General features: G+C 42.0%; 1 protein-coding gene across 1 annotated transcript in view; it reads right to left on the reverse strand.

Annotated features, from left to right (window-relative positions):
- Nucleotides 1-9,317: 9,317 nt before the first annotated feature.
- Nucleotides 9,318-13,720, reverse strand: part of PRMT3 (protein arginine methyltransferase 3) — a 53,571-nt gene continuing 49,168 nt past the window's right edge. Inside the window, exon 15 of the mRNA XM_058806911.1 lies at nucleotides 9,318-9,915. Coding sequence (XP_058662894.1) covers nucleotides 9,806-9,915 — 110 coding nt within the window. The 3' untranslated portion in view covers nucleotides 9,318-9,805. The remainder of the gene's footprint in view (nucleotides 9,916-13,720) is intronic.

Here is a 13,720-nt window from a genome sequence, read left to right on the forward strand (position 1 = left end):
ACCACCTGGACCAACCAATTACTTCAATGTCAGCACACTCATCTCTCCTGGGCCAGAGGAGATTTTTCACTGCTTTACAGGAATTGTTGCAAAGCTGACAACACAGAGATATCTCAGATCTAGAGGATGGGTCCCGTCTCTTTCTATCCAATTTGCTCATCTTTACAACACATCATTATTCAACTTTGAGCAATAACCTTTAGACAGACAAATTAAATTGGTTTTGATGTCTGGAGACTTTAGCCTGGAGAATTTCACAGAACTTGGCCACATATTCCTTTCTCCAACTTTCTGCTGGGATTGACAATTATTAGTGGTTGTTCTTGAGGCACAGGGGAGACAAAGCCAGCCTGGTCAGCAGCAGGCAGAGGAGCAAATTCCAGGTACCACCCTGCACTGATCCTGGGAAAAAGCAAAGAATCCCCAAAAAAGAGAAGGAGCATACAAACACACACCTCATCTTTGAGACAAATTGGGAGCAGGTGTGAAATACAGGGAAAGAAACGCAGACAACAAAACCCCCCAGAATCAGACTGGAAAGGGATGAACTCTCCAAGGACATGAGGTAATAATAATGTGCAAAACAGAATTGTTTCTTCTGCAGGGTGATCTGAAAGCCACCAGCAGCTCCTGGTGTCAGCTGACAGAGGCAGCAGGGCTCCATCAGGGCTGATCCAGAAGCTCTAATTATTTTTTTTAGGCTATCAAGGCCACCACAACCTGCTTCAAAACTCAGATCTGGATACAACAGGCAGGAGGACTTGAACATATGGCTTCACCTTGGATGGTGTCAGGCAGAAAAGGGGCATGTGCATGCCCAGTATTTGCCTTTGCTGTGATGATCACTGAACATACAAGCATGGAAAGCTCATATGTGAGGCCAGAATGGGATTAAAACCCATGGCAACATGGGATTATAATTATAAAAATATATAAAAATATATAAAATTTTAATCTATTTTAAAAATTATATACATTATTTTTATATAAATATTCTATATACAAATATATATATTTAATATTAATAGTATAAATATATAAGTAATATAATATATAAATAATAAATAAAAGACAAAATACATAAATATATATAAAATATATAAAATTTTTAATGTATTTTACAAGTAAATATTATTTTATAGAAATATATTTATAGAAAAATATATTAATATTTTGTATTAATAATGTAAGTAAATATATAAACAATATATAAATAATAAATAATAATATAAAAATATATTAAAAAAACCCTGTTGTTTATTTCTCTCTCTCAGATCCCACAATCAGAGCAAACCTCAGTGCCTGGAATGCAGTGCAGAAAGATGAACTGTCAGCTGCTCCATCTCTCCTGGCCCTTCATCAGATCCCCTGCAAAAGCCTCCAGGTGACAGCTCATCCCTCTCCCTTCCATTCCCTGCTGCTGGGCATGAAAAATGGCTTTGCATTATGAGCTGCAACAGGAGTGAGGAGGGAAGAGAAATATGACCTGCAGAGGTGTCTGTGAAGCACGGGAAATGTAATGGGATCTGGAGATGTTTTCTTAAACCACACACTGCTCTGGGTCGAGGTAATTACTTTGCCAAGGTGCAGGGAGGTGCTTTACTGGCTTTTATTAACTTTTCCTGTCACCTGCACTCTTGTTATCAGCTAGGATTATGCATTCCCCTCCTTAATTCAGCTCCATCTCTAGAGAAAGCATAAATGACACTTTGCTAACCCCATCTAAGGTTTTATTCCTTATGGAAGACGGGTAGCGGTGAGGCACTCTGGAAAGAGACCCTGTATTTAAAACATTTTATGCAAAAAGCACCTGCTGGATCTCCCCAGTGCCCCGGGCTCCCTGGCTCTCCAGCACAGCACCTTTCCAAGAGCCTGGTGCGAGGTGAGCCTGGCTCCTTAGGGCACAGCTCACCTCAAACAAACCAGAGTTTGGTGCTGGATCACTTCCCCTCCTCCCCAGATAACAGCAGCTGCACATGTCAAACACGGAATGCACACGGGGAAGGAGACCTGAAAATAAGGATTTGTCCTCTTCCAAGGGATCAGTACACCTCAGCACCTTAAAAATACAGCCAGCAACATCAGAGTGTGCTGAGGATTGGCAAATGGATTGGCAATGAGCTGCTGAAAGCAAGGTTTATTGGTAATGCATCAGCTGGGCATTCTGACTGATGGGAATGGCTTCATTTTGCTCTCAGTGCTCCAACATGAGGCACAAACACAGGAATTCATTAAAAACACTCAAGCACCGAGTGGAGCAATGACAGAACTCAGGCAAAGCAACCACGTCCTGGCCGGCATATAAAAGATTAGCATTTTATCAAAAAACCTAATAAACTCCCCTCTAAGCTCTTTGAAAGTCTTCTCTCAACTCTGCAGACTGTCTTGAAAATGTCTTGCTGGGAATAAATCCATGTGAGCAGGGAAATGGTGGCACTGGGGTGACAGCTCAGCATTTCTTGCTCACCCCACTGCCTGAAGTGTTCAGATGGCAGCTACAAAAGCTGTAGGACACAGAGTCACAGGGTTCTCTGGTGTGGAAGGGCCCTAAAGCTGCTCTGGTTCCTGTCCCTGTGCCAGGGACACCTCACACTGTCCCAGGTGGCACAGAGCCCCATCCAGCCTGGCCCTGGGATCCAGGGGCACCCTCAGCTTCTCTGGGCACCAAACGATGGCACAATATTGATTTTGTGGAGGTTTTCCTGCTGACAGCTCTCTCGCCCTCTTCCTTCAATGACGTCTCAATTACTGCAGAAGTAATTAAGTGTCACATGCATGAATAAATCAGGCATGGAACATCTGATTCAGAAAACAGTTCTGTGTGAGAACCACAAAATTCCATTAAGGGCTGGGCTCAGCCACAACCCTAACCCCATTCCTTAGCCAGATGTTGCATTTAGGTTTTCACCTCAGAATTAACCAAAACAATGGATTCAAAGGTGACCAAAAGCCATGAAAGATGGAATATTTACTCCTGCCCTTATAATCTGCTTGTGGGGCTTTTTTAACATAGGAAGGCAAGAAAAAACATGACATCTTTTAATATTAAAACACAGATCAACCTGTTCGGAAGAAATCACATTCAGGAAGTCTGTTTTAGAGGAAACAATCTTATCTTTCATTTAAGGCACTACAAAGGAGGTTGCCTTCATGTTTTTGAGGAGCTTGCATTCAGAAAGGCAAACTTTGTAAAAATATAAATCTCAGTTTCATCTGAGCAATTAAAAAAAAAAAACAAAAAAGAAAATTAAAATCCCTAATCACTTCAGAAAATTTTGATCAGAGCTGAATTGATAACTAAAGAAGGAGCTTGTCATACCTCCATATGCTCTGTTTTTGACACCATTGAATGACCTTGGCTAACAAAACCTCCTCTCCTTCCATCTTCCTCAGCTGGCAGTGAGCTCCCTGCTGTGGTCTGCTGTCATTGCCAGAGATGTTAGTTTGTTCCAGGAGAGAAGTTACAAAGATTGGAGATGCCTGTCCCCATAGGCTGCTCAGCCCAGGTCACTGTCACCTAAAGGAGGTCACAGTCCCAACAAACCAATGGTAACAGCATTATTTGTACCTACAGGAGGTCACAGTCCCTGCAAACCAATGGTAACAGCATTATTTTTACCTAAGGAGGGCACAGTCCCTGCAAACCAATGGTAACAGCATTATTTGTACCCAAGGACGGCACAGTCACTGCAAACCAATGGTAACAGCATTATTTGTACCTATGGGGGTCACAGTCCCTGCAAACCAATGGTAACAGCATTATTTGTACCCAGGGAGGTCACAGTCCCAACAAACCAATGGTAACAGCATTATTTGTACCCAAAGGAGGGCACAGTCACTGCAAACCAATGGTAACAGCATTATTTGTACGTACAGGAGGTCACAGTCCCTGCAAACCAATGGTAACAGCATTATTTGTACGTACAGGAGGTCACAGTCCCAACAAACCAATGGTAACAGCATTATTTGTACCCAAAGGAGGGCACAGTCACTGCAAACCAATGGTAACAGCATTATTTGTACCCAAGGAGGGCACAGTCACTGCAAACCAATGGTAACAGCATTATTTGTACCTATGGGGGTCACAGTCACTGCAAACCAATGGTAACAGCATTATTTGTACCCAGGGAGGTCACAGTCCCAACAAACCAATGGTAACAGCATTATTTGTACGTACAGGAGGTCACAGTCCCAACAAACCAATGGTAACAGCATTATTTGTACCCAAAGGAGGGCACAGTCACTGCAAACCAATGGTAACAGCATTATTTGTACCTACAGGAGGTCACAGTCCCTGCAAACCAATGGTAACAGCATTATTTGTACGTACAGGAGGTCACAGTCCCAACAAACCAATGGTAACAGCATTATTTGTACCCAAAGGAGGGCACAGTCACTGCAAACCAATGGTAACAGCATTATTTGTACCTACAGGAGGTCACAGTCACTGCAAACCAATGGTAACAGCATTATTTGTACCCAGGGAGGGCACAGTCACTGCAAACCAATGGTAACAGCATTATTTTTACCTAAGGGGGTCACAGTCACTGCAAACCAATGGTAACAGCATTATTTGTACCTACAGGAGGTTACAGTCCCTGCAAACCAATGGTAACAGCATTATTTGTACCCAGGGAGGTCACAGTCCCAACAAACCAATGGTAACAGCATTATTTGTACGTACAGGAGGTCACAGTCCCTGCAAACCAATGGTAACAGCATTATTTGTACCTACAGGAGGTCACAGTCACTGCAAACCAATGGTAACAGCATTATTTGTACCTAAGGAGGGCACAGTCACTGCAAACCAATGGTAACAGCATTATTTGTACCTACAGGAGGTCACAGTCACTGCAAACCAATGGTAACAGCATTATTTGTACCCAGGGAGGTCACAGTCCCAACAAACCAATGGTAACAGCATTATTTGTACCTACAGGAGAGCACAGTCACTGCAAACCAATGGTAACAGCATTATTTGTACCCAAGGAGGGCACAGTCACTGCAAACCAATGGTAACAGCATTATTTGTACCTACAGGAGAGCACAGTCACTGCAAACCAATGGTAACAGCATTATTTGTACCCAAGGAGGGCACAGTCACTGCAAACCAATGGTAACAGCATTGTTTCCACCTCTGGGCACACCACACAGCATCTGTTTTTCTCTAAGCCAAATCCATTTTTTGGGGTGTCCACAAACACAAGGGCTGGGACTGTTCTAAAGCCAAAATGCTGCCAAAATTAACATCAGTGCATGCATCACTATGAGGCAAGAAACTTAACTGTGCACTGCTTTTTCTGCTTTGTGTTAATTCCCAAGCAAGCAGCACTGCACAGTTGAACATCTGAGCCACAGAGCCTTCTCCTTCTCCTCCTCTTCCTCACATCCAATTTTCCAGCTGAGTAGCCTTTGCCCCAAGAATGTCCAGTGCGGTGACAGGAGTCAATACCATTAAGAAATTCCCCCTTTTCAGTGCTCCTCTCTTTGCATAACCCATCAGAAGGTTAAATCAAAATTCAGTTCTACTTACTGAATCCTACTTGTATTTCAGGCTTAATTACCCAAACCATCGTTACCCAACGTGGATCAGCACTCCTTGAAGGAAATCCCTGTGCCCTCCAGGACCTTTGGTCTGCTGCTGTGTCTCCCACCAGGTCACTTTTCCTCCTGTCCCTCTTCCATCCAGGCAGTCTGCAGCACTCAGGGAAATAGCAGCAGAAGCTAAAATTCTCAGCAATACTGACTTCATAATGAAAAGCACTGCAAAAAGGGAGGGATGGTTCTAAAGAGTGAGGCCAATATGTACTAATTAGTTTGGGCAATACTGCATGAATGGTGTCAGTTTTACAGGGTTTTGTTCGTTTATTTGTTGGTTTTTAATTCTAGCCTATGAATATCACCTGCTCAAGTGGTGCAGTGATCCCACTGGCACAGATTATTTTCCAGTGGCACTGGCATTATGTCCAGCAGAAGGGTTTTCAGCAGTGGAAATTGCCCAGATGTGGGTATCCTCTAAACACTTGATTCTTTTAGCATCTGCCAGCTGAATCCAAGGAGAGTAATTTCATTTGGCTTTATTTAGTACTACTTGTGAAGGGCTAACTCCAGCCAGTTTGGGTATGCTCTAAGCACCTGGATCACTCACACCTTGCACATCACTCTGGGCTACAGATGAGATCTCCCTCAGTTAATGCCAGCCACTCTGGGAAAATCCATCCCTTCTGTTGTATGGGAAGGGATCATGTATCAAGATGACAGAAAGGTAAAAAAAAAGCCCTGAAAAAATGGGTATCCCGTTTCATCTGTTTTTCCTTGGAAGAAAACAAAGCAATTTGAAAAGGCTTCTCAAACCACCATGTGAAGGGGGATTATTTTAGCATCTGCCAGCTGGATCCAAGGAGAGCAATTGTATTTGGGTAGTAGTTCTTACTTGTGAAAGGCTAACTTCAGCCAGTTTGCTTTCCAGGGGACATATTTGCTCTCACTCTATTTGCTCTGATGTTTTGAGTAGCACCCAAGTGGAAAATAGAATTAACATGTTGAGTAAGCTTTATTCTTCTTTAATTTGTTATCACTGCCATTAACAGTCTTTTATTTTACTTTGGATAATTGTCAGAGGAACAGCAAGAGGAATGTTATAAATCCAGAAATTGATTGTTTCATGGTAGTTTTTCCATGGGATGAGTGAGGCCTTTTCATTTAGCATGGAGGGGTTCAGAGAGCTCTGGGACCTGGAGGCATCAGTAATTCAAAGAAACCCAGGAGCACCCTTGCCATTCAGAAAGGGAGAGAAATCTAGGTGTTTCTATTTTGACATATGTATGTCATATTTTGACATATGTATGTTTTGTAATATGGCAATTAGCAAAGATGGTTACAATTCTGAGCCAGTTGGGAACAGACATTTACAAATTACATTCAGGTGCTGAAAAAGCATGAGCTTTTAACATATCCTATTAATTCCTGTGTGCATAGTACCTCACCAGCAGGAAGGCTTCTCCTTCTCTCTTTGCTTCCCAACAATATAATTAAATTAGTATTTAGCAATACCACTTTTCCCTGTGAAGTTAATTATCAACCTGTGAATTTAATATAAGGTCAAGAATTGTATCAAACAGTATGTGTTTAAACTTCATTACTAAACTGGGAGGACTGAACCATCTTCGGGTTTCTGCCCAGTTATGTAAAAGCAATTCAAACTGGATGTTTTCTACACCTATTTAATCACCTAAGTCCTTCTGCAAATTTGTCTGTAGTTCTCATAACATTAAAAGCCAGATTTCCCTCTAATTTCCCTTTCCATGTAATAAGGTATTTGTCTTTTAATTAGATGTCACTACTTCCCCAGCTTTAACATCTGTCAATGCCTGGAGAAACAAAGTAACGTAAAATGTCTTTGCCATTCCTTTCAAAGTTTGTGTACTCAGATAAACACCCATGACTTTATTTTTGGTTGCCTTTGAAAACTCCCAAATGCTGTTACTATGCAGTTAATCCATGTAGTAAAAGCAGTAGTGTCAGAGACATCTTTTAAAGAAAATCCTTTCCTTAGGATTTTTCCTCCTGAGAAGCTGAGAGCCCTCAGGAACAAAATGCAAACAATGATTATCTGCTGCTGTGGAATGCAACAGGTGCACCTGGGATTGGTCTCATGTGGTTGTTTCTAACTAATGGCCAATCACAGTCAGCTGGCTCGCACAGAGAGCTGAGCCACAAACCTTTGTTATCATTCTTTCCTATTCTATTCTTTCCTATTCTATCCTATTCAGCCTTCTGATCAAATCCTTTCTCCTATTCTTTTAGTATAGTTTTAATGTAATATATATCATAAAATAATGAATCAGCCTTCTGAACATGGAGTCAGATCCTCATCTCTTCCCTCATCCTGGGACCCCTGTGAACACGGGCACAGCACCAGCAAATTGTACTTCTAAACCTGGTTTCTAAAACTAAAATCATCACTTTTTTCACACAAGTCTTTACTTCCAACCCTTGATTTTCCAATCCCCCTCGTCCTCTCCAGCCAGCCACAGCAGGGCTGTGTCACTCCACACACCTGGGGGAAGACACACTGCTGCAATTTCTCCTTCAGACAATTTCAACCATGGACAGAAAATGCAGAGAGTCATTACTGCTGGGAACTTCAGGCACTATTAAACACAGAGCAGAGAAACATCCTTGAAATAAAACCCTTCAAACCTCACTAGCAGCCTACATTTTTAGTCAGAAGCTATATTTCCCAAACCAGCTCTCCAAACCCTCTGTAGAGCTTTATTAGAAATCGAGGCTTTGCTGTTCTCTGGATCTGTCTCATTACAGCACACCCCACAGGACAGAATTTAGAAGGTCAAACCAAGGTGTACACACAAAAATCCTATTAAGAGACCCCAGCATGGTGCTCACTGAAGAGTCATTCAGAAGCTTCCAGGTTTGTCAGTCTTGCTTAGCTGCTCTCTCATGGGCAGAAGCAGCAAAATCATTTTACAGCTTAGCAAAACATTTAAAAGCACTGCAGAAGACAGGATTAAAAAAACCCAAAAACTAACATGCATGTAAATAAGCAGTAGAGCTGTGAGCATCCATATAATTTTCAGGTGGGTTATTTATCTTCAAGTACACAGACTTTGGGCACAGATTTGCAAGTAGAAGGCAGGCCAACCTTCAGGTTTTATCTGAATATTAAAAGAAGTTTTGCGAATCATGATCCATCTTAGCTCCTCTGACTCTGGGCTAAGTATAATGCAAATTGCTTCAGCATGAAGAGAGATTGAGAACTACTGGTAAAGAACACACCTTGAGAAAAAGGTTAACTATGGGATTAAACATTAAAAACTTCAGAATGCTGGACTTCATAACTAAGCATGGCAAAAACATATTTTCCAAAAACAACCCCCCTGAATGCCCAAAAACCACTCCCACACACAAACTTAGACGACACTACTAATACCTAACACACAGGTTTCCTGGTTTTGCAAATTTTCCCATTAAATTTGTAGTTGCCAGTTGCAATTTGGGTCAAATGAATCCCTACATGCACACTCCCTCCCTTGAACAGTCAACCCCTAAGTGTCCAGTGCCTCTGTAAGAAGCCAAACCAAACAAACTCTCCCAGCTGCTTTTGGTTTGTTGTGTTTTCCCCAAAGCTGCTAAGATACACACTTCCACCCACCTATGGCCCAACAGGTTAGTACAGAAAAAACTGCAGGCACAAATAAATGAGCCATCACAGGATAGACAGAATTTCCAATTACACAGAACACAAGGAAAGCAGCAACTGCATTATATATCACACTGGGTTCATTTATTTAGACAAATGTAACTGAAATGTGTACAACTTTTAAACTGCAGCAGTGTAGTAAAAATACCATCTTTGTTGCCCCAATCTTGCAGCTGGAATTCAAAAATTATTCCCATTGGGATTTTCCAGCTACTGTTGAGGTGCACTCACACATGACTAAGCTGCTTCTTTCACAAAAAAATACTATACAAGGATTCTGCCAGTGGAAGAATAAAACATTTTTGAGAGACCATATTTATTGTTCCTTACAGCAAGACTTGAGGCTCATTTTTCCTCATCTAGCAGTCTCAGGTAACCCAAACCCATCTTTCTTGCTTTCCTCACACCACGTGAAGCAGCAGGATCTGATTTTGTTGTAAACCTCAGCTCCAGGTAACTTTTCCACATTCCTGTGTGCGCACACACACACAAACACAGGAGTTCACTATTTTTGGGTATTCCAGGAGAGTTATCAGCAGCCAAGTGCAGCATTTGAGCGGAGCCATCCCAGCCATGGCCAGGGTGTCACTGGAGGCTGTAGGTCTGCTGGGTGTCCCTCACTGAGAGGCTGATGCAGAGGGAGCGCGGATCCTTCCTGTTCTTGCGCACCGTGACCTTCCCTCTCAGGGCCTCTCCTGGAAAACAAGAGGGAATTGCTCTGGTTACAGTGTTCAAGCACTCACAGTAACAGCAGAGATTCACTGCATCCATGTTGCACAAGGAGCTGTTCTCAATCAGAATTTTAAAAGTCTAGAGTTTAAGTTTTTGAAGCTCTTGACACGAAACCTAAGTCAAACTTAACTGCAGTTAAACCTGGAGAGGTGCCAAGTTGTGGCTGATGCTTCACTTCTCAGAGGTCCACCCAAACTACTGATGTGCCAAATGTTTCACTTGTGGCTGGGGAAAACCACTGTAGCCCTGGGATATATTCACCATCCTGGATTAAAGCCATGCAGCCACAAAAGCACATTCCCTCCCTGCTGTATGGACCATGTGCTCAGTTTTTGCACTGCATTTCATTTAAATTCTGACCATGTACTTTCTAAATCTAACAGGAAACTACCACAGAAATCTCTGTGGCATTTCAAGTATATATATTATTAATTGCAGGAAGGTGTCAGTGTCATAACATTTGAGAGGCATGTCCTTCAGTTACACGCAGACCTAATACATTTACACAAAAGGCAAAAACCTAATCTCAATTTCTTTTCAGTCCTTACTAAAGCCTTTCATTTAAGGAATACCTGTAAATCAGGAATATGCGACCCACGAAATATAAACACAGACACTTGTAAATGTCTACATTTAGGAAGTTCACTGCTGAGCCACCTCATCCCATCATTTTAAACCTGCAGGAGCTACATCCTCACAGAGGACTCTGCTGAGCACATGAGAGCAGGTTGTGAGCCCAGTCTAGAGCAGCAAGTTCCCTGCTCCTCTCCCATCAGACCTCCTCTTCATCACTCACACTGCTGCTACTTTTCTATCTCACTGCATCCAAGGCGTTTTCCAGCTGCTCATTACTCACTGGGATTCTAAAAGCCACTGTTAACATCCTGATAAAAAGCTTCCTTATTGCAAAAAAAGAAAACAAATAGTAATTTCAAACTAAGCTGGTTTCAAATTCAGGAAGCATTTTGGAGCTCTCCATTTGGCACAACTGGCATCTGCAAACAGTAAACTGACAGAAAGTCCCAATTGTAAATTATAAATGCAGGAAATTTTGTTAAAGGTTTTATTACAAATATCAAAAAGGTTTATCTACAAGAATAACTGTAGTACCAAGGGTCAGAAGAAAAAAAATAAATCTGATAATTTTGGGTTTTTTTTCATCATGTAACAGTTAGTTGGAGATACCACTACAAGACTGACATAACACAATGCAACTTGCAGAGAATTGTGAAAATGGTTTCACAGATTATTTAAACAGAGAAAGGTTTGCCAGAGAGAAGGACAAGATAAAGGAAAAAAGGCATTATAGTCCCACTCCAGCTACGAAATTTAGCCTGGTTTGAACACATTGATCTTCAAAACTGCTACAAAATTACCTATTTATTTTAACATCCTGTGATAACAATTCAGTAAGACTAAAGAGCCTCTCTAAACTAAAATTCCATGATTTCAATTAATTCACACTTCAATCTTCCCATTTCAAACATTAATAAAAAACAATAAAAATGAAGCAGAAACTTAAACATAATTTCATAAATAGCTGACTTCAGAGAACAGAACCTTCAGACTCTGTTAGTAAAGACAGTTAATGAAACAAAGCAATCCATTCATTTTTCCTAGCTATTCCTCATGCTGCAGCCACATTAAATGTGCTTTTTGGAGCAGCCTTTTCCGAGGGCTGAAGCAAACAACAGCAGTAGCTGAAAGGCAGTTCTGAACAATTAATCAATGTCATGTAGATAGAAAATGACTGATGTTTTCCCCATTCTCTGTCCTAGGAGCTGCCTGGAGGAAGCTGTCTCTGGGACTCAGCTGCATCACCTTGCTCTTATCACGTTCAGCTGAATGCAAGTAAACCACACAGTGCCACTGCAGTTTGATTAGGATAAAGCTGAATCCATTACCATCCCCTCCCTGCATTTTTATTATCCCCCAGAGAGGCTTGAAATTTTCCCCCAAACAGAAAAAGGAGAAAAATTCAGGAGAAGTGCTATGTAAGCTTGGCCTGCACAGGGAAAAAGGCATCCCTGTGTCCATCCTGACTCCCTGTCACATACTGCATGTCTGACTGCAGGTTCTGCAGGGCCTGTGCTCTGCACACTTGAGCCAGTTTATCTGGATTGTGGCTTTTACCACCGTAAAACCACGAGCAACTGCATCTGTCACTTGTGTCTGTGCAATACAATCACACAGGGGCCAGCCTGCAGTCTGTGAGCCAAGGCATCTCCCAGTGCAGAGATCCTGCAGCATCAGGACTGTTCATGGCAACAAATCATGGCTTTTCAGTCTATAAAGGATTTGATCAAAACCAAGAATCTTTGGTTTTGATCAAATCCTTTATAGACTGAAATCTAAAGACTTGGTTTTGATCTAAATGCTTTATAGACTGAAATGAAATCCACAGTCCCTTGCATGCATATCCATCACATCCACTTAAAGCTTGGAGTGACCCAGGGCAATGAGTTTGTAACACGAGGAACTACCCTGCCTCTCAATACAACTTGGTGTCTCCTCTCTCTCTGATCCCAAAAAAGACTCAAAAGAGTTGCCAAAGGCAGCCAGCAATCAAGGTCTTTTAGGTTTCCTTCTTTTCGTTCCCTGGAAAAGTTTTGTGAAGCTAACAGTGGGACAAGAACACAGCACTCAAACCACTATTTATTCTAAACACCATTAAAATTTAAGATTCTTATGAAAGACCTCACTGGAATTGTTTCAAAGAGCTGCTAGAAAACTGCAGTGGGCTTTGGGCTGAACACACCTAAAACTACTGCTCTGCTGGTGAAAAGCACCTTTACAAATCCCCTACAATGCAAAGAACCACTGGGGGGGTTCTGCCTTCCCAGTCACAAACCAGCAGGATTTGATATGCTCTGCACAGCATGGTTGTCCTTGCTGGAAGCTGACAATTAAACCATGATCTAGTTTAAATAACTGATGCAACACTGACTTGTAGCATGCAACAGAAAAAAAAAGCATGTCTCAACAGCATTACTCTGGGTAAAAAATGGTTTGCATATTCCACCCATCTTCTGACAATGGAAAACAAGGGAAGACTGAAACAGTTTGCAGTGGGACCAAGAGCATTTCCCTTAAACTCAGGAATTTACCCTTATCTTCCCACTCACCCTCTTGAACTCAGGAACTTGCAGCAGTGCACAGAGTGCCCCCTTCCCCTCTGGGCACTTCTCCCACTGAATCCCCAAGCCAGTGAGATGCAATGCAAGCAGCAGCTTCTGTCCTGAGCAGCAGCCACTGCCCTTTGGTATCACCCATCTGTGGTGCCCTTCCTCTGGGCTGGCTGCTCTCATCAGCTGTTTGCCTTCTGCTGCATCACTGCTCACCCTCTGCTGGAACTATCCTGAGGCTCTGTCTACTCCATGCACGTTCTGAGTATATTCCCTGAGGATTTTTTTGTACCAAATTGACACTTTTCAACTGCTCAAGAAAGACGACTGCGGGTTCTTTAAAAGCATTTTCATTTTCCAGAGTAACCCCAGTGTGGCAGATACATATATCCATGATCCCTTTAAACACAGGACACTTCAGGAGGGCTACAAGGAATCCTGTGCAACCACTTGACAAATTTGATACTTCAGAGTATGAGCAATGTCAAAATAAAGAGAATGTCCATAGCAGTGTTCTGGTCCTCCAATTTTCTGCATCAGAAATGCTTTGATACAGAACTTTTCTCACCAAAATTCCAGTATGCAGCTATACAAGTATAAGAGATATGCCCATATCTTGCAAGATACTCATGCATATATTTAT

This window comes from Ammospiza caudacuta, chromosome 6 (genome assembly GCF_027887145.1).
Source record: "Ammospiza caudacuta isolate bAmmCau1 chromosome 6, bAmmCau1.pri, whole genome shotgun sequence".
Classification (NCBI taxonomy): Eukaryota; Metazoa; Chordata; class Aves; order Passeriformes; family Passerellidae; genus Ammospiza; species Ammospiza caudacuta.